This window comes from Microtus oregoni, unplaced genomic scaffold (assembly GCF_018167655.1).
Source record: "Microtus oregoni isolate MIOR12 unplaced genomic scaffold, Mior012 000008F_ref0000371, whole genome shotgun sequence".
NCBI classification, from domain to species: Eukaryota; Metazoa; Chordata; class Mammalia; order Rodentia; family Cricetidae; genus Microtus; species Microtus oregoni.
Genome location: NW_024543067.1, coordinates 4,922,906 through 4,940,307, shown reverse-complemented (window position 1 = coordinate 4,940,307; position 17,402 = coordinate 4,922,906). Strand labels below are relative to the sequence as shown.

Below are 17,402 nucleotides of genomic sequence, written 5' to 3'. Positions count from 1 at the left end.
TAATTAGAACCCAGCACAGAAGATATTCCAGACAGGAAAAACACCTGATAAAAACAGACATCACAGATGCATGGGTTTAAGAATTGAGACTTAAGAATCTTCAGCTAATCTCTAGGGAAGATTCTGGAAAGTTTATCTAGGGTCAGAGGAGAAAGCATTTGATCTAGCCAGGGGTAAGCAGCTAGGTCTTACTTCTTCTCTAGGCAAAGATGTCTATTGAGAGGGCTTGGGACGTAGCTCAGTTGGCAGAGTGTTTGCCCAGGATACGTGAAGCCCTGGGTTCCATCATCAGCACCAAATAAGCATAAAGTGTTCTCAGTGGTGTCCCCCTACAATCCCAGCACCCAGGTGTCTGTGGGAGGGTTGGAAGTTCAAGGTCATCCTTTTCTACCTCTAACCTAGAGAGTTCCAGGCGGCCAGCCTGGGATACATAACACTCGAAAGGAAGAGGGGATCAATCTGGAGACTACAACCATGACTAAAAGCTGAACCACAGTAGCCAGGAAGTTAGAAACAGTGGGGAGATTTAGGGATCGAAAAGAGTCTGAGCCCACTGGTTTTGATGGGGGGCGAATAATGAGCCTGGAGTTGAGAGCTGAAGGCCCAGCTTCCTGGTTACAGACTCCTTCATTCAGCAGTCCTCAGAGCACAACCATGTGTTAGGCAGGTACTAAATGAGCAGCTGGAGACACCGCAGCGGATGAAACAGGGGTCCCCATCCATCTGAAAAGCATGATGCCTGGAGAAAACTGATAATACTAAAACCTATTAAGTCCTAAGTGTCAAGACTTGAGCTCACTTCTTTAGATGAACTAATTAGAGCTCATTACTCTAAGAATTGGCTTCTATTAATATCCCCATTTTATACAAAAGGAAATGGGCAAAGTGAGGTCACTTGCCAAGCTACAAACCAGCAGAGTTAAATCAGAAAATGTAGTGTTAAAGCCATCCCCCATCGGCCCCATCCCCCCACCCCTCGCCCACTACCTCTTCCCAAGACATTTTACTGCAGAAGTCAGTCTGGCCTTGAATTTTAGGTACTCCTGCCTCAGCCTTCCAATGCAGGATTACAGGCATGGACCATCATGCCCAACTTTTGAAACCCACTTTCTTTCTTTTTTTTTTTAATTTATTTATTTATTAAAGATTTCTGACTCTTCCCCGCCACTGCCTCCCATTTCCCTCCCCCTCCCCTAATTAAGTCCCCCCCCCAGCCCGAAAAGCAATCAGGGTTCCCTGTTCTGTGGGAAGTCCAAGGAACCCCCACCTCCATCCAGGTCTAGTAAGTTGAGCATCCAAACTGCCTAGGCTCCCACAAAGCCAGTGCGTGCAGTAGGATCAAAAACCCATTGCCATTGTTCTTGAGTTCTCAGTAGTCCTCATTGTCCGCTATGTTCAGAGAATCCAGTTTTATCCCAGGCTTTTCCAGACCCAGGCCAGCTGGTCTTGGTGAGTTCCCAGTAGAACATCCCCATTGTCTCAGTGTGTGGGTGCACCCCTCGGGGTCCTGAGTTCCTTGCTCGTGCTCTCTCTCCTTCTGCTCCTGATTTGGACCTTGAGATTTCAGTCCTGTGCTCCAATGTGGGTCTCTGTCTCTGTCTCCTTTCATCGCTTGCTGAAGGTTAATATTCAGGAGGATGCCTGTATGTTTTTCTTTGGGTTCTCCTTATTTAGCTTCTTTAGGATCACTAATTATAGGCTCAATGTCCTTGGTTTATGGCTAGAAACCATGAAACCCACTTTCTTAACCTCTGCAGAAGTCTGAAGGTCATGCCAAGCACGGTGGACTTGGTGGTGGTACCCGCCTGCAATTCCGGCCACTCAAGAGCATAGGGCAGAAGGAATGCTTGATCCCAGAAACTCAAGGCCAACCTGGGAAACACAGAAAGGCCAAGTCTCAAAAACCAAACAGATGGTGACGCTTAAATGAGGGTGGCCTTTAAAAGACAGCAACAGGAGCTGAAAACGACTTGGTGCCTGTCAAGGGTTCAAGTCCTCGCCATTGGCATTGTACAGAAGTCACTGGGGCCTGTCCTCTTGCCTTTAAGAACAAGCAGCTATTAACCCAAGGATGATCAGCTGCAGAGTGCTCACCTTGCTGGAGTTAAGCCCTGTATTCAACTCCCAGTACCAAAAACAAAAATAAACAAAGCAGGTTTTGCTGAGCCTGGTGACTGGTGCCTATGACCCCAGCACTTATGAACAGGACCGAAGTGAGTTCAAGGCCTGGCTGGGCTACATAGTAAGTTCCAGACCAGACTGAGCAACACTGAAACTCTGCACAGCAATTTTTAAAAATACCTTTCCTTGAGTCCTATTGGCAGCTACGCACAGCAAAGTCAGGCCAGGGCACAGGTGACCAGGTACTCCATGTGCCCAGACCTGTGCGCTGCTATGGTTTAGAGTCCTGCACGTGAAACACCCACACAGCCATCTCCACCTCTCCCAGTCCCCTACGGCTGGGCATTCATCCCCCAGTACTGGCCATTCCCAGCACATCATCTGCCAACGACTGCAGTTTGTGCTGGAAAAAAAATGATTTTAAAGCTCTAAGGACATCAATAATTAACTTCCATACCACAAAACTTGTAATATGAGTTTGCTGAAATAAAGTCACCAGTATTTAATTCTTCTTTAAAGGGTGTCTTCTATTATTATTATTTTAGAGTGCAATTTAGTCATCAAAGGTTTACACAGCCTCATGTTTATAAATTACATAGGGCAGGGATTTAACTCTTCTGGCCCTACCTGTTTTGAAGAGAGGGAGGGTCATAACCTGTTGTCACACCCGGCACCTGCCTTGAAAGGAGGTGAGCTGGTTGGAACTTCACAGCTCTTTCAGAAATCTGGGATGAATATACAGATTTCCTTCTGTGATGCAATCACAAGAATAACCGGAGAGTTGCCTGCTGGCTTTTATCCTCCAGAAAGCTGTTGGGAAACCATCTTTTTCAGTTGCGTTTCAGAGCCGTGCCTTGATTATATGACATAATAATAGTGGCTTTCCAATTCATCCGCGAAATATTGTTTTTTCATTGTGGTGGTTACTTGGTGAGAGCCTCAGAGGGGGCAGGGCTACTCTCCTAGGTAAATAAAAACCGGGGCTGAAACCACCTAGAGCCCAAGTCGTAAATTCCATCTCCTGACACAGGTGTTTACATCCTAAGGGTGGTGGCTGTCAGGCACCGGCTCATCCACGTTCATCAGGGGTTTGGGACTCTGGCTTTAAACTGGCTCACTTTCCAAACAGTGCCCACTCCTAGCGTTCCACGTCGGTTTTTTTGCCATCACAATGACGGTGGGGGATGGGAACAGGTGTTCTTTTTGTTGTTCTTTTGTTTGAAAGAGTAAAGCTTTCAAGAGTTAAACTGGTCTAGTCCTGTGAGAGTGGGGTTGAACCCCTCGAGGTCACATGAGGGAGGGGCTCCATCTCCAGGCGAAGCCGTGCTCTTCCCCACCCCCATATCCCGAAAGTCCTCCCAGTCCTCCGCCAAAACTCAAAGAATGAAAAGTCGCTCCTCCAAGGCGCCCAGCTTGAATCTCCCTTTTACAGACTGGGCAGCCTCATTTCATTGGGACGAGATGCATTCCAAGAACGCGTCTGTGGTCGGCCAGAAGTGGAAAATTCAGGATGACAAATATTCCGAAGAAAACTAATATAGGTCCCAGGATTCCGGGACTCAAACAGGTGAAACGACAGAGGACGTGGCATGAGGGTACAAGCCGCCTGTACTGGAGCATCGACCCCTTTCGCTTTCTTCCGTCTCCAACCGAACCCCCGCCCTCCGCTGACTCCGCCAGGAGTGAGGGGATTCAACCTTGAGGGCAGCGGGAGCCCAGCTCTTCGCTCCCCAATCCAAAGTAAACACCTAGTCTACGTTAGCAAGTGATACTGAACACCACACTCACGTTTTGAGGGTTTTTTTTTTTTTAAGTACTGTTTGTAGAGATGAGGGCGAAAACATTTCCCGGCTGGAAAATTACTGATCACGCACTAAGAAGGTAGTGGGGATGGGAAGAGGAGACCGAAATAAAGACCGATTCCTTTTCTCCTCTCGGTGGGCAAGGGCCTGGGATGCCACTTTTGGAGAACTAGGGTCCCATCGCAATGCTCCGCTTCCCAGAACACGGTCACCTCCCAGCGAAGCCCCTTTGAGTGGGCTGGCCAGCTCGGAACCTAAACTGAAGGGAGCGAATTGTCCTATGACCTTTACCTCGCCGCTTCACCTCTTTATGACTCACTTTTCTCATCTTCAAACTGAGAGTGCGGGTGCATAGCTTGTAAAGAGCTTTGAGATCCCTGGTGAAAGGTATCTCCCCGCCTCGATTCCTCTCCGCGCTCCCCTTCCCGCAAGTCAATCTGGAACCTTTCCACTCCCTTCGTTGCTCCTTCCAGTATCAAAACCATAACTACGTGCCCAATCTCTGTCTTTTTCCGCCGTCGCAGAAGCGGCACACTCCCCGAAGCTACTGAGACTCCTAGCCCCCCATCACCCGGCCTTTACCCCCACCCTGCAGGAGGCCCCACGGGCACCCGCGCCAGGCTAGGCCCAGCGCCGACTCAGCCCGGCCTCTGCGTGCGTATGCTAGGGAGGGCGGGCTGGATGAGTCACGCGGATAATCGCGCTCTTGGGTGCGCAGACGACTCGACAAGCGCAACCGCGAGCAAGAGTAGGGGCGCGCCGCCGCCTTCCCTCCCGGAACCCCGTCCCTGCCAGGGTTCCCGCGGCAGGGCTCTCGAGCCCAGGGAACCGACCGTGGCCGCGCAGAGAACCCTAAGTCGCGCAGCCACGGAAGCCACGCCGGGATCCCAGCGCCGGAGCAGCCGTCGCCGCCAGCGCCGCCGGCGTCAGCACGGCTCCAGCCCGCCAGCTGCCCGGCTGGCGTCACGGCCCGGCCCCGCCCCGCCCGTGCCCCTCCCTCGCCCCCGCCCCCACGTGCGTGGAGTTTGTTTATTTAGCTGCCATGGCAACGCGCGGGGGGGCGGCGGGAAGGCGGAGAGAAGAAAGGCAGGGGGCGGGGCCTGGCGGCGGAGCCCCGCGCGCCACGGGGAGGAGGCGGGGAGCTAGCGAGCGAGAAGTTATAAGTAAGAAGAGCGCGGCGGCCGCCGGCAGTTCCCCGGCCGAGAGAGCGAGCGCGGCTCCGGGCGCGCGGGGAGCAGAGGCGGTGGCGGGCGGCGGCGGCACCCGGAGCCGCCGAGTGCCCCTCCCCGCCCCTCTGGCCCCCCACCCAGCCACCCGCCCGTGACCCGCGCCCATGGCCGCGCGCACCCGGCACAGCCCCCAGGATTCCGCACCCCGCGCCACCGCCCAGCTCGCAGTTCCGCGCCACCGCGGCCATTCTCACCTGGCGGCGCCGCCCGCCCACCGCCCGGACCACAGCCCCTGAGCCGCCGACAGCCACAGTGGCCGCGACAACGGTGGGGGACACTGCTGAGTCCAAGAGCGTGCAGCCTGGCCATCGGACCTACTTATTTGCCCTGCTGATTTGTCTATTTTTATAAGAGTTTACAACTTTTCTAAGCATTTTTGTATACAAAGGAACTTTTTTAAAAAGACATCTCCGGTTTATATTGAATCCAAAGAAGAAGGATCTCGGGCAGTTTGGGGGTTTTGGTTTGGGGTTTCGTTTCTAAAGTTGATTTTAATCTTCGTTGACTTTGGGGTTTGGGTACCCCTCTCTCTTCTTCGGACTTCGGAGGACCTTCTGGGCCCCCACATTAATGAGGTAGGTGAGATGCTGGGCTTGGGGAACAGAAGGGGATGAGGACTGGTGGGAAACCTCACAGCGGTGGCCAGGGTGGCCCCTGACTCCTGGTCCTTGTGCGCCCCGCCCGGCCCGCAGGCAGCCACCTGGCGAGTCTGACATGGCTGTCAGCGACGCTCTGCTCCCGTCCTTCTCCACGTTCGCGTCCGGCCCGGCGGGAAGGGAGAAGACACTGCGTCCAGCAGGTGCCCCGAATAACGTGAGTGTGGCGCTAGTGCCCGGTAGATTTCTGCGGATGGGATGGGGTGGGTGAGCGGGATCCAGGGGTCACTAAGAGCCCCTGGCTAAGACAAGGATTGCTCTCCTTTGGGACTTTACAGCCTTCCCAGGGTAGCTCCTCGGCCCTTGAGTCGGCCTTAAGTGCGTGTGGTCCCGGCACTGCGGTACCGCCAGGGGCGCACAGCGGTTCTCGTCCCGGCGTCCCGGCTATGGGGTGGGCGCATGCGGACCATTGGTGGCCAAGGCTCGAGACCCTCTGGGCCCGAGTGAGCTTAGCGCGTAGGCGGCCAGGTGGCTCTAGTGCATGGGGAGAAAACCACAGTGTCCTAGTGTCCCAATTCTGTGGGCGACTGGGGCGTCTCGGGTATCTGGCGGGTAAGAGAATTGGGCTGGCGGAGGTGCCGCACCAGTTTGAGGTAGAACCGACGTGCTGCCTCTTACCGGTGTGTTGGCTGAGACTGCAGTCCTGGCACCTGGAGTCCTGTCCAGTTCCTATGGCAGAGGTGTTTCACCCACCAAGTCAATACTAGGGGTGGCAACAGGGGGGCTACCACTAACTGCTTCTCTCTCCGTCTCTGCCCTTGGCAGCGTTGGCGAGAGGAGCTCTCTCACATGAAGCGACTTCCCCCACTTCCCGGCCGCCCCTACGACCTGGCGGCGACGGTGGCCACAGACCTGGAGAGTGGTGGAGCTGGAGCAGCTTGCAGCAGTAACAATCCGGCCCTCCTGCCTCGGAGGGAGACCGAGGAGTTCAACGATCTCCTGGACCTAGACTTTATCCTCTCCAACTCGCTATCCCACCAGGAATCGGTGGCCGCCACTGTGACCACCTCGGCCTCAGCTTCATCCTCGTCCTCCCCGGCGAGCAGCGGCCCTGCCAGCGCGCCCTCCACCTGCAGCTTCAGTTATCCGATCCGGGCCGGAGGTGACCCGGGCGTGGCTGCCGGCAACACAGGTGGAGGGCTCCTCTACCCGCGAGAGTCTGCGCCACCTCCCACGGCCCCCTTCAACCTGGCGGACATCAATGACGTGAGCCCCTCCGGCGGCTTCGTGGCCGAGCTCCTGCGGCCGGAGTTGGACCCAGTGTACATTCCGCCACAGCAGCCTCAGCCGCCAGGTGGCGGGCTGATGGGCAAGTTTGTGCTGAAGGCGTCGCTGAGCACCCCTGGCAGCGAGTACAGCAGCCCGTCGGTCATCAGTGTTACCAAAGGCAGCCCGGACGGCAGCCACCCTGTGGTGGTGGCGCCCTACAGCGGTGGCCCGCCGCGCATGTGCCCAAAGATTAAGCAAGAGTCGGTATCCTCCTGCACAGTCGGTCGGTCCCTAGAGACCCACTTGGGCGCTGGACCCCAGCTCAGCAATGGCCACCGGCCCAGCACACACGACTTTTCCCTGGGGCGGCAACTCCCCACCAGGACTACCCCTACCATGAGTCCCGAGGAACTGCTGAGCAGCAGGGACTGTCACCCTGGCCTGCCTCTTCCGCCAGGATTTCATCCCCATGCGGGGCCCAACTACCCTCCTTTCCTGCCAGACCAGATGCAGTCTCAAGTCCCATCTCTCCATTACCAAGGTCAGTAGGGGAAGGGATCGGTAGAGCTGCTGCTAAGGAGTTTTGCCTCTGGGGGGGAGGGGTTCTCGGAGACTCCAGAATGAAGTTGACCCCCACTTTCTTTACCCCTAGAACTCATGCCACCGGGTTCCTGCCTGCCAGAGGAGCCCAAGCCAAAGAGGGGAAGAAGGTCGTGGCCCCGGAAAAGAACGGCCACCCACACTTGTGACTATGCAGGCTGTGGCAAAACCTATACAAAGAGTTCTCATCTCAAGGCACACCTTCGAACTCACACAGGTGAGGGGACCAGCGCTGTGGAGGAGGGTTGCTGTCTGTGCATAGATAGGCTGGCTGTGGACTCCTTAGGGCTTTCTTGGGTGCTGGGGTGTATCTCTTCTCCATCTCCTGGATCACAGAGGAGGGCAGCAAAGAGGCGCCTGTGTTTTTGCCCAGAAGCCTTTTGCTTGATGGATGCTATCTGCTGCCTGAATGTGCAGTTTCTCACCGGGCCTTTAAAAGATAGGGAGTTTCCTGTGTGTGCCTGCCCCTCCTAGCTTGGTAAGCGAGAAGTTGTAGTTTGCAATGCAAAACTGTGGTATCTTGAAAAGGAAAGTTTAAAATGTTGCAGATTATTTTCCTGGTCCTTCCCGCCTCTCCTTAGATCTCTGTACCCTTAGCTCTATTCTAGTCTTTTAAAATAATTAGGTTGGATTTACATTCCAAGAATTTAATGGCTGTGGTTCCTGGGGATTCTGTTTTAAAACTGCCTATACAAGCTGGGTATGGTTTAAAGTTGTCCCTGCAAGCTGGCTGTGGTGACACTCAGTCTTGTAGTTAGGAACACTGAAGAGACTAGGTTGAAAGGATCAGTTGTTCTTCAGGCCAGTCTGGTCAAGAACCCCAGTCTCAGAGTGACAAAACATTTGAAGGTAGTCATTACAAGGGTAAAGTCTTCGTCAATGTGTCTATTAAAACAACCGGAATGACTCTGCCGGAGAAATTAGCCACCCGTGGCATCTTGGACCCAGCCTAATGGGATAGGATGCATTTGGCTTGGGCAGAAATAACTCCCAATAATTTCCCTGGCCATTTCTAAGACTGGCTAGGTTCAAACGAATGAAAACATCAGTTCTATTGAGTGGGCATTTGCATTTTTCATTGCTGCTAACTACTGTTTATGAGTTTAAGCTCACACACATTGTTCTTATTTATCATCTGATTCAGCGTGACCCTTCAGTGTCATAAAGGCATTCCTGGGTTGTTGTTTTGTTTCCTTTTGTTTTTTTGAGAGGGTGGAGTGTGCCCCAGAAGTTGGTTTTCTCTCTGTCCTCTAGTCTTTAGAGGGGCGAATCATCCTAGCCATGGCTTTAGCAGCCCTCTCTCCCTTTCTCTTTCCAGGTGAGAAACCTTACCACTGTGACTGGGATGGCTGTGGGTGGAAATTCGCCCGCTCGGATGAACTGACCAGGCACTACCGCAAACACACAGGGCACCGTCCCTTTCAGTGCCAGAAGTGCGACAGGGCCTTTTCCCGGTCGGACCACCTCGCCTTACACATGAAGAGGCACTTTTAAATCCCACGGAGTGGATGGGACCCACACTGCCAGGAGAGAGTTCAGTATTCTTCTTAACCTTTCACACTGTCCTCCCACGAGGGGAGGAGCCCGGCTGGCACGCGCTACAATCATGGTCAAGTTCCCAGCAAGTCAGCTTGTGAATGGATAATCAGGAGAAGAGTCCAAGAGACGAAAAACGAAACAAAAAAAAAAATACCAAAAACAAACAAAAAAAATAAAAGAAAAAACTCACAAAAGAGATGGGGTCTGAGACCGGATCTTCTGTCATTCCAATATCGATTCCAACTTGAACACGCCTGGACTTACAAAATGCCAAGGGCAACTGGAAGTTGTGGATATCAGGGTATACATTAGATCAATGAGTCGGGGGAGGGAAGGTCAGAATTCCCTTGAATTGTGTTTCGATGATGCAATATACATGTAAAGATCACCTTGTATGCTCTTTGCCTTCTAAAAAGCCATTATTCTGTCAGAGGAAGAGGAAGCAATTCAGGTACAGAACATGTTCTAATAGCCTACACGATGGTGCTTGGTGAGTCGCGGTTCTAAAGGTACCAAATGAGGGAGCCAAAGTTCTCCAACTGCTGCATACTTTGACAAGGAAAATCTATTTTTGTCTTCCGATCTACATTTATGACCTAAGTCGGGTAAATATACCTGGTTTATTCTGTAACAGTTTTATGCAGACAGTCTGTTATGCACTGTGGTTTCAGATGTGCAATAATTTGTACAATGGTTTATTCCCAAGTATGCCTTTAAGCAGAACAAATGTGTTTTTCTATATAGTTCCTTGCCTTAATAAATATGTAATATAAATTTAAGCAAACTTCTATTTTGTATATTTGTAAACTACAAAGTAAAATGAACATTTTGTGGAGTTTGTATTTTGCATACTCAAGGTGAGAAATAAGTTTTAAATAAACCTATAATATTTTATCTGAACAGAAATCTCTTTGTTTTGATTCCGGCTTGGAAAAGAACTTACACATTAACACGGCTGTGGAGGAGGGTTTGTGAGAACCACGCTGGACAGCCAGTTTCACCTTGACAGAGAATGTAAATTTGTTTTGAAGCTACTCAGTTTTGCATTAAGTAGTGTTGGAGTTGAGAGCTACCCGGGTGGGAAATTATACAACATGTGGTTCACGTTTGCGCCGTACAAATACAAAAGGACAATTCCTTACCCAAGTGCGCATTTTCAGGTACACGTGGCTCAGTTATGCTCTGCGGTGCTCAGTTTTACCAGAGAGCACTCTACAGTAAACCTGAACCCTCTGGTTACACACACACATACACACAATTACATTTTGTCTTTTAAAGTAAATGAAATTATGCAAAGTTTTCTCTGGAGGCCTGGTCTTGCAATCCCCACAGAATCTGAGTAACAAAAAGAGCCTTCCCCAAGCAAACAGACCTAGGAGTGAAATGTGGTTCCACAGTGCCCTCCGGAGGATTAAGGGCTTCATTTATGCTTCGTTTGTTATCCCTAAAGAGATCAAAAACATACTGCCTACAGCTTATTTTAAAGCTTCCTCAGTCTCTCGGAAGACATGGAAACAATTAAAATTATTCACACTCTTGGGGCCTAGAGAGTGTGACTCGGTGAGGTGTATGTACCTGAGCAAAACCTTGGAGGTAGCAAAAACCCTTCCTGGTGCTCAAATTCACGTAGCTCGTAAATTAAAACTTCTAAGCGGTGTGCGTGTAAATTTGTAAGCGTTTTACCTCTGAGATTATTTAAGCTTAAGACTGCGCTAACTACTGTCCCGGGAGGTGGAAATGAAATAGACTACTTTCAGCTGTCACAAACTGGAAAAGGACCTGTGACACCTGTAGACACTTTAAAGCCTTTGTGGGCGACTCAGAAGCTCAAGGGAGCAGAAGCTGACTGGCTTAGTCTTCAGAGTGCTCACTACCTATCCATTGTATCTAGTGTCCAGAGCTGTGTTGACCCGGGAACATGCTTTAAATATGGGATGTAAGAACTTCACATTCACAAGAGGCTCATGGGAGATCAGCCCAAAGTATTTTCATTGACATTTAAGAGTCCAGTGTGATTGAAAAACACAGCATGTGTCTTCGCTTAAACGAAAACAGGTGCATCAAGAGGATGGAATTTTATGTGGCCAGAACATATTCAAAGCAAACCTAATGACATGGAAAAATGTCCACAGTATGTTAAGTGGGAAAAGCAGGCTACAGCACAATAAACAGTATGACTCCAATTGCATGTGCATGCACTTGAGTATGGGTTTGTCTCATGTAACCCAGGCTAGCCTCAAATCTAGCTGTGTTGCTGAGGAAGGCCTTGTACTGATCACCGGCTCCCTGTCTCCCAAGGGCTAAGATAACACTCATGTGCGCCTGCTCTATCATTCCTAGCTGGGTTTCCTTCTCTATTTTGTTCCGCTTGCTTTTTGTTTTGGGAGTGTTTTGTTTTTATTTTTTGGGTTTTTTTGTTTTCTTTTTTCATTTTTGTTTTGTTTTGTTTTTTTGCTTGCTTGTTTCTTTTTAATAGGGTTTCGTGTTATAGCCCAAGAATGCCTGGAGCATGTTGTAGTGTAAACACAGCCTTTAACACAGTGACCCTCTTGCCTCGGCCACCCCAGGGCCGGCATTACAGATGTTCACCATCACAGGTGGCTTAGGTGTGTGTGTTGAGCAGGAAGAACAATGGGAAATAAAAAGACTATAAGGAAACACGGAAATGTGAATACCAGTTTTCTCAGTTTAAAATTTCAGTCCCGATGGATTTGAGGACCAAACTTACCCTCCCCCACCAATTTGCAAACATAAGAATAAGTGTGGGGAAACTGCTTTTCTAAGAATAAAAGTAAAATCACCTGCTTATTCTTAACAATAAGAGACGCCGGGAGGTAGTGGCGCATGCCTTTAATCCCAGCACTTGGGAGACAGAGGCAGGCGGATCTCTGTGAGTTCAAGGCCAGCCTGGTCTACAAGAGCTAGTTCCAGGACAGGCACCAAAAACTACAGAGAAACCCTGTCTTGAAAATTAAAAAAAAAAGTGACTTAAAAAGACAAGGGTTGCATGCTTTCTTTGTATTAAATAGTAGTGGGTAGCTTTTAGAATCCTCCTGTCTTAAGGCGCAAAGCTGCTCTGTGGAAATGGTTCACTCGAGCTGGGCTGTAGCTCATTTGGCAGAGAGTTCACCTGCCATGCATGAGGCCTTGGGTTTGATCGCCTGCACTGCATAAAACTAGACATGGTGGTACATGCCTGTAATCCCAATACTTGGAAGCTAGAGACAGGAGGATCAGAAGTTCAAGGCCAGCCTGTAGGATGTGAGGCTCTGTCTCAAACCAAAAAAGAAGAAAAGGAAGAAACAGCTTTCTGAATGATCTTTACCATCTTACGCATAAATTATCAAAACATTTCAAATGTATTCAAAACTGTCTGCTGCCGTTGGGAAACATCAGCACACATTAGCTTTTTCTAACCTGCAAAAGTAAGTTCATGTCTCAAATGAGAAGAGGAGTCCTCTCAACCTAACAGGACAAAACCTTATTCAACACACATAGCGCTGAACTATTTCCTCCCACGCCTAGCAGCTCTGGGCGCTAGATGCCCTGTCATTGCGTGTCATTGCAGTGTTACGGAACCACTCACACCTATCAGAGAGCACCTAATAATTGAGATGCCTGCTTATTATATTTTCCTTATGACACTTAATTTTATATGTCCTAGATTTTAACTGGCATGCTTACACAAGAGGATTAACTGTAGTGTTTCCTGTTGTCAACAGACATGTAGGGTGACTTCTATTCTGTCAAAATACGCGTCCTGCCAGAAGGGATTTGCAATTCTGTTCATTTTGGTTTTGTTTTGCTGTTCTTGTGTTGCAACAGAGTCTCGCGTATCTAAGTCTGACCTGGAAGTCCCTAGACAGCCTTGAACTTCTGATCTTCCTGCCTTCATCCCTCAGGTGCTGGGTTTACAGATGTGTGCCACAACCCCTGGGTTAGATGATGCCGAAGACGTAAGACCCATACATTCTGGACGAGCACTCCACCATTTGAGCTGCATTCTCCAGTTTTGTTTTCATTTGGGGAAGGGGCAAGCAGTCTTAATATGTATCCCAGGCTGGTCTCAAACTCCCCGTGTAGACACCTCCTCCAAAAAAGTTGTTTGAAACAGTACGGAATAACATTTCACAACTGGAGAGTAACAATTTTTACATACTATACAAATATATATGCATAGATATACATATATATATATATACATACATACATACAGAGGGAGGAAAGAGAGACCTATGTCCTTGAACGCCTGATTCTCCAGCCTCTACCACCAGAGTGCTAGGATTATGAGTACATGCCTCTATGCCCAGCTTTATGAATCTTTATAAGGGAAACCAGGCAATGTAATGTGTAGAAGCTGTTCCATGGAAAATATATTAACACAAGTTCTTGTACCTGCTGTGCTTTGACAACACTAGGAGTCTCCAGATTTAGCAATGAGTGCCAGCCACCTGCTCCATTACAAACTCTGGCTTCTGATGCTGTGTTTAGCATAATACAGACCAGATCATTCCCCCCCCCCCACACACACACACATCTTTCTCTCTCTCTTTCCCTCTCTCTCTGACAAAATTACCATCCACACCCTTTCTTTCTCCTTCTTTCTCTCTGTCTCTGACAAAGTTACCACTCACACCCTTTCTTTTCTCTCTCTCTCTCTCTCTCTCTCTCTCTCACTCTCACTCTCTCTCTATCTCTGACAAAGGTGCCACCCAGTCCTACAAAACACTTTTATATATTTATTGTTTTTATCACTTTATTATTTTACTATGCAGTATGCTTTTGTATTTGTTTTAGTCCCTTTATTTTCTTAGCACCTTCTACAGGCTATTGTATACTGTCATGTTTTTATAGTGCTAAACTGAAGCCATGTCTGCCTCCTAAAGGTCACTAATGAAACTGTCTTTCATTGTTCGCATGCATGTACAGTCATTCAAAGATATTTCATATGAAACCACCATGGTCTGTCTTCATAAGCAAGGGTGTGGAATGCGCTACCTGTGAAATTCGGGAGAGAGAGCCTATCAAAATCCAAACACTGTATAAAATTAGTCTTTGTAGATTTTACAGTAAATAAAACTGTAAACGAGAGCTGGAAATGAACATGCTTTTTGGAAGGCTTTATCTTAAATACAAAAGAGAATATTAAGGAAATTTCTCACCATGTCCTAAAGAAAGTTTAATTGTCCAATCACTTGAAATTATGCAATGTGTCTATGCCCAGACCTCAGTCAAAACAGAATGTGTTCTAAAACATAATTTCTCAGACTGGTATGAAGCCTCTTGTGACCAGCTAACTCAGTTGGCACCGGAGACACCCAGGGACATCAGTCATGTTGCTGTAACATTATATACCTGGAGCCCTTTATTTTAATTGTTTTCACCATGTGTTGATACAGTATCACTTGAATTGCTTTGGTTCTCTCACACCTGAATGAGTCAACATGTTGCAAAGAGGTCCACCCAAAAGTCTTCCAATTGTTCTTAAAGGAAACAGCAGGAAATAAACAGAAACCTTGTTTAAGAGGAGATAATAATAATAATAATAATAATAATAATAATAATGCACTCTGGCTGGTCCCTGTGCAGGCTCTGCATTCACCTGACCGAACATTTGCCCTGTAGATGCAATTCAATGGTTATAACTCTACCCAGGATGTTAGAGTCCTTTGCTGGGCTTTTAGGTTTGTTCTTAAGTTTATGTTGTATGTTAGCATTTAAGCAGGGGTAGAAAACACGTAGTTTTCTTCTAGAGCTATAGGTCAATGGTTGATGATGCCTAGACAGACAGACAGGCAAACAGGCGGATAAAGGAGTCCCAGCAGAGGGTGAACAATTATCTAGTTAAATCAACTACAGCAAATAGTTAAATATGTCCAGTTCGCTGTGTCTAAGATGAGAAGTTCCTATTTTATTTTTATTATTATGTTTGAGACAGGGTCTCAAGTTCTCCAACTGGGGCTTGAACTTCTGATCGTCCTGCTGCTGTCTCTTGAGTGCTCAGATTACAGATGTGTGTCACGATGCCCAGTTCATGCAGTTGCTGGGGATCAAACCCAGGGTTTGGTACATGCTAGGCAGGCACTTTCCAAACTGAGCCAAATCCCTAGGCAGTTCTTATACCATTTATATTTGACACAGGATCAATGGCCAAATCCACATGGCATAAACCCAGCGCACGCAGGCGCTGTATCCGCATACTCACTTAGCAGCCCTTGAGGTGGGTACATGCTGCCCAGAGCTATGTAAGGAAGTCTGGATGCATTTGCTGAAAGCCTGAGAGGTAAGGTAAGGCAGCATAAACTGTGAGAGAAGAATGCAATCGGCACGACTGGAGGGGATTCTCTCCACTGGGGCAGACGCACCTTGTTCTGATCCAGCCTCCTTTTTTGCTGTTGTATAATAATCCCTTAGTGCTGCATGAGTCTATGACTCTGTTACAACAAGGGGCAGGGGTGGGATTTCCCCCTCCCAGTCCCATTACATGGATGAAGAAGCCATAAAGTTCTTTTCAAATTCTTGCTGCCATACCCTGAATGCTTCTTGTTTGTTTGGAGTGTTTTTGTTTTTAGATGGGGTCTCAAGCAGCACAGGCTAGCATTCACTCCTGATCCTCCGAAGTGCTGGGCTTCCAGGCATGAGCTACCACACCCCATCATACTCTAAGCATTTCTAATATTTTGTCTTCGGTCTGCTGGACAGGTAGGGCAGCAGGCAAAACAGATACATCCAGTTCAGGAGGATTTGCTAACACCCAGGTTCTTCCAGTAATGCTGCTCAGAATTGAAAGCCGAAGACTTTCTGTCTCCCAGCCAGTGTGCCCTGCTCAAGACTAGGGAGGTTCCAGTTTCCTGTGTCTGCCTCTCATTTTCTTTCTCTTTCTTTCTTTTTCTTTCCTTCTTTCTCTTTCTCCTTTGCTTCTTTCTTTTTTCTTTATCTTTCTTTCTTTTTCTTTCTCTTTCTTCTGTCCTTCTTTCTCTCTCTTTCTTCCTTCCTTTCCTCATTTTTTCCATCCTTCCTTTCTTTTTCCCTTTCCTTAATTTTCATGAGACAAGGTCTCAGTTGGTAGCTCAGACTGGCCTCAAATTCACAGCAATCCTTCTGTGTCCATCTCTCAAGTGATGGTGTTACAGGTATGTACCACCACACTGGGCTTTAAAGCTATTCTTGAAAAGACTCCTTTGCACCACGCACCCGACACTGAGGTGTCTACACTGTAAGGTTCGATGGTTCTGGCTCTCTAGGCAGACATGAGCTTCTGGAACACGCAGGAAGCTTTTCTTGTTCGCTGCTGGATTCTCTTCATCATCGTCCTCAGCTGAAAAAAATCAGTGATGAACGAGCTTCTCAACCCCAAACTCGGCATCCCCTTTCTGTGGATTCCTCTTTGCTGGTTGACTATGGCATTGACTAGGGAGTCTGACTTGTTTCAGGGGAGGTGTTGAAAGAAGCAGGAGGCTACGGGGACACTCTTGAGTAGTCAGCAGACCGTGAACATGTTCGCTCTGAAACAGAAGTTGGGAGAAAGGAGCTGTTTTACCCTTTTTTCCCATGGCCCGCTGTGCTTCCTTTCACAGGAATATGTGTGAGAAAGGAGTACTGAATAAGTCACACAACAATAGCAAGGCAAAAAGTGACACCTTACAAGGGCTCCTGAGTGGGTGAATGAGACAAAAGGAAGGGGACCAGCTCTTTTCATCTGCCTGACACCCTCCTTAGGGTTTGGCGACATTTTCTCACCAAATAATACACGCAGATCAATTGAAGCATGTGAGGAGCAGAGGGACAACCTTTTAGAGTCACTTCTCTACCCCCATCACAGGCTCTAGGGCTCAAACTCAGGACATCAGGATTGGCTTCAGAGCCTTTACCCACTGACCCGTCTTGCGGTCATTAGTTTGGAGTGTTTGGTTTTGAGACCGAGGTCTCTTGTGGTCTGCAGTCACTGAGGCGGACATGACCTGGAACTACTGATCGTCCTGCCTCTGCCTCCCTCGTGCTGAGATCATCCTCCCTGCATCTATTGCTTTCCAGGCCGGACTGGCATACATGACACCTTGTTTCAACAAAGAAGATCAGCACCCCAACTTCCATCTGTTCGTTTTGTTTTTAACCTTTCTTGGGAGAGTGATCAGGTTTTTCTTTGAGAGACTCGGCCACATTCCCCTGCACCCACATGCCTTGGGCCTCATACAGTTTTCTTGATTGCTTATTTTATATACATTCAACCTGTTATTCAGGTGCAT

The 17,402-nt window shown here is 48.6% G+C and overlaps 1 protein-coding gene across 1 annotated transcript; it reads left to right on the top strand.

Moving 5' to 3' along the window:
• The first annotated feature begins 5,212 nt into the window (after window positions 1-5,212).
• Klf4 (Kruppel like factor 4) lies at window positions 5,213-10,056 on the top strand. Its single transcript, XM_041657745.1, has 5 exons — window positions 5,213-5,727; window positions 5,845-5,965; window positions 6,574-7,558; window positions 7,670-7,834; window positions 8,936-10,056. The coding sequence occupies exons 1-5, from the start codon at window positions 5,723-5,725 to the stop codon at window positions 9,109-9,111; spliced, it is 1,452 nt and encodes a 483-aa protein (XP_041513679.1). The 5' UTR covers window positions 5,213-5,722; the 3' UTR covers window positions 9,112-10,056.
• The last annotated feature ends 7,346 nt before the right edge of the window (window positions 10,057-17,402 follow it).

Excerpts from the sequence above, each read along its gene's own strand:
- Klf4 (XM_041657745.1), top strand. Across the intron at positions 5,966-6,573 it reads CAGCAGGTGCCCCGAATAAC|CGTTGGCGAGAGGAGCTCTC; the intron begins GTGAGTGTGGCG and ends TGCCCTTGGCAG. Across the intron at positions 7,835-8,935 it reads ACACCTTCGAACTCACACAG|GTGAGAAACCTTACCACTGT; the intron begins GTGAGGGGACCA and ends TTCTCTTTCCAG.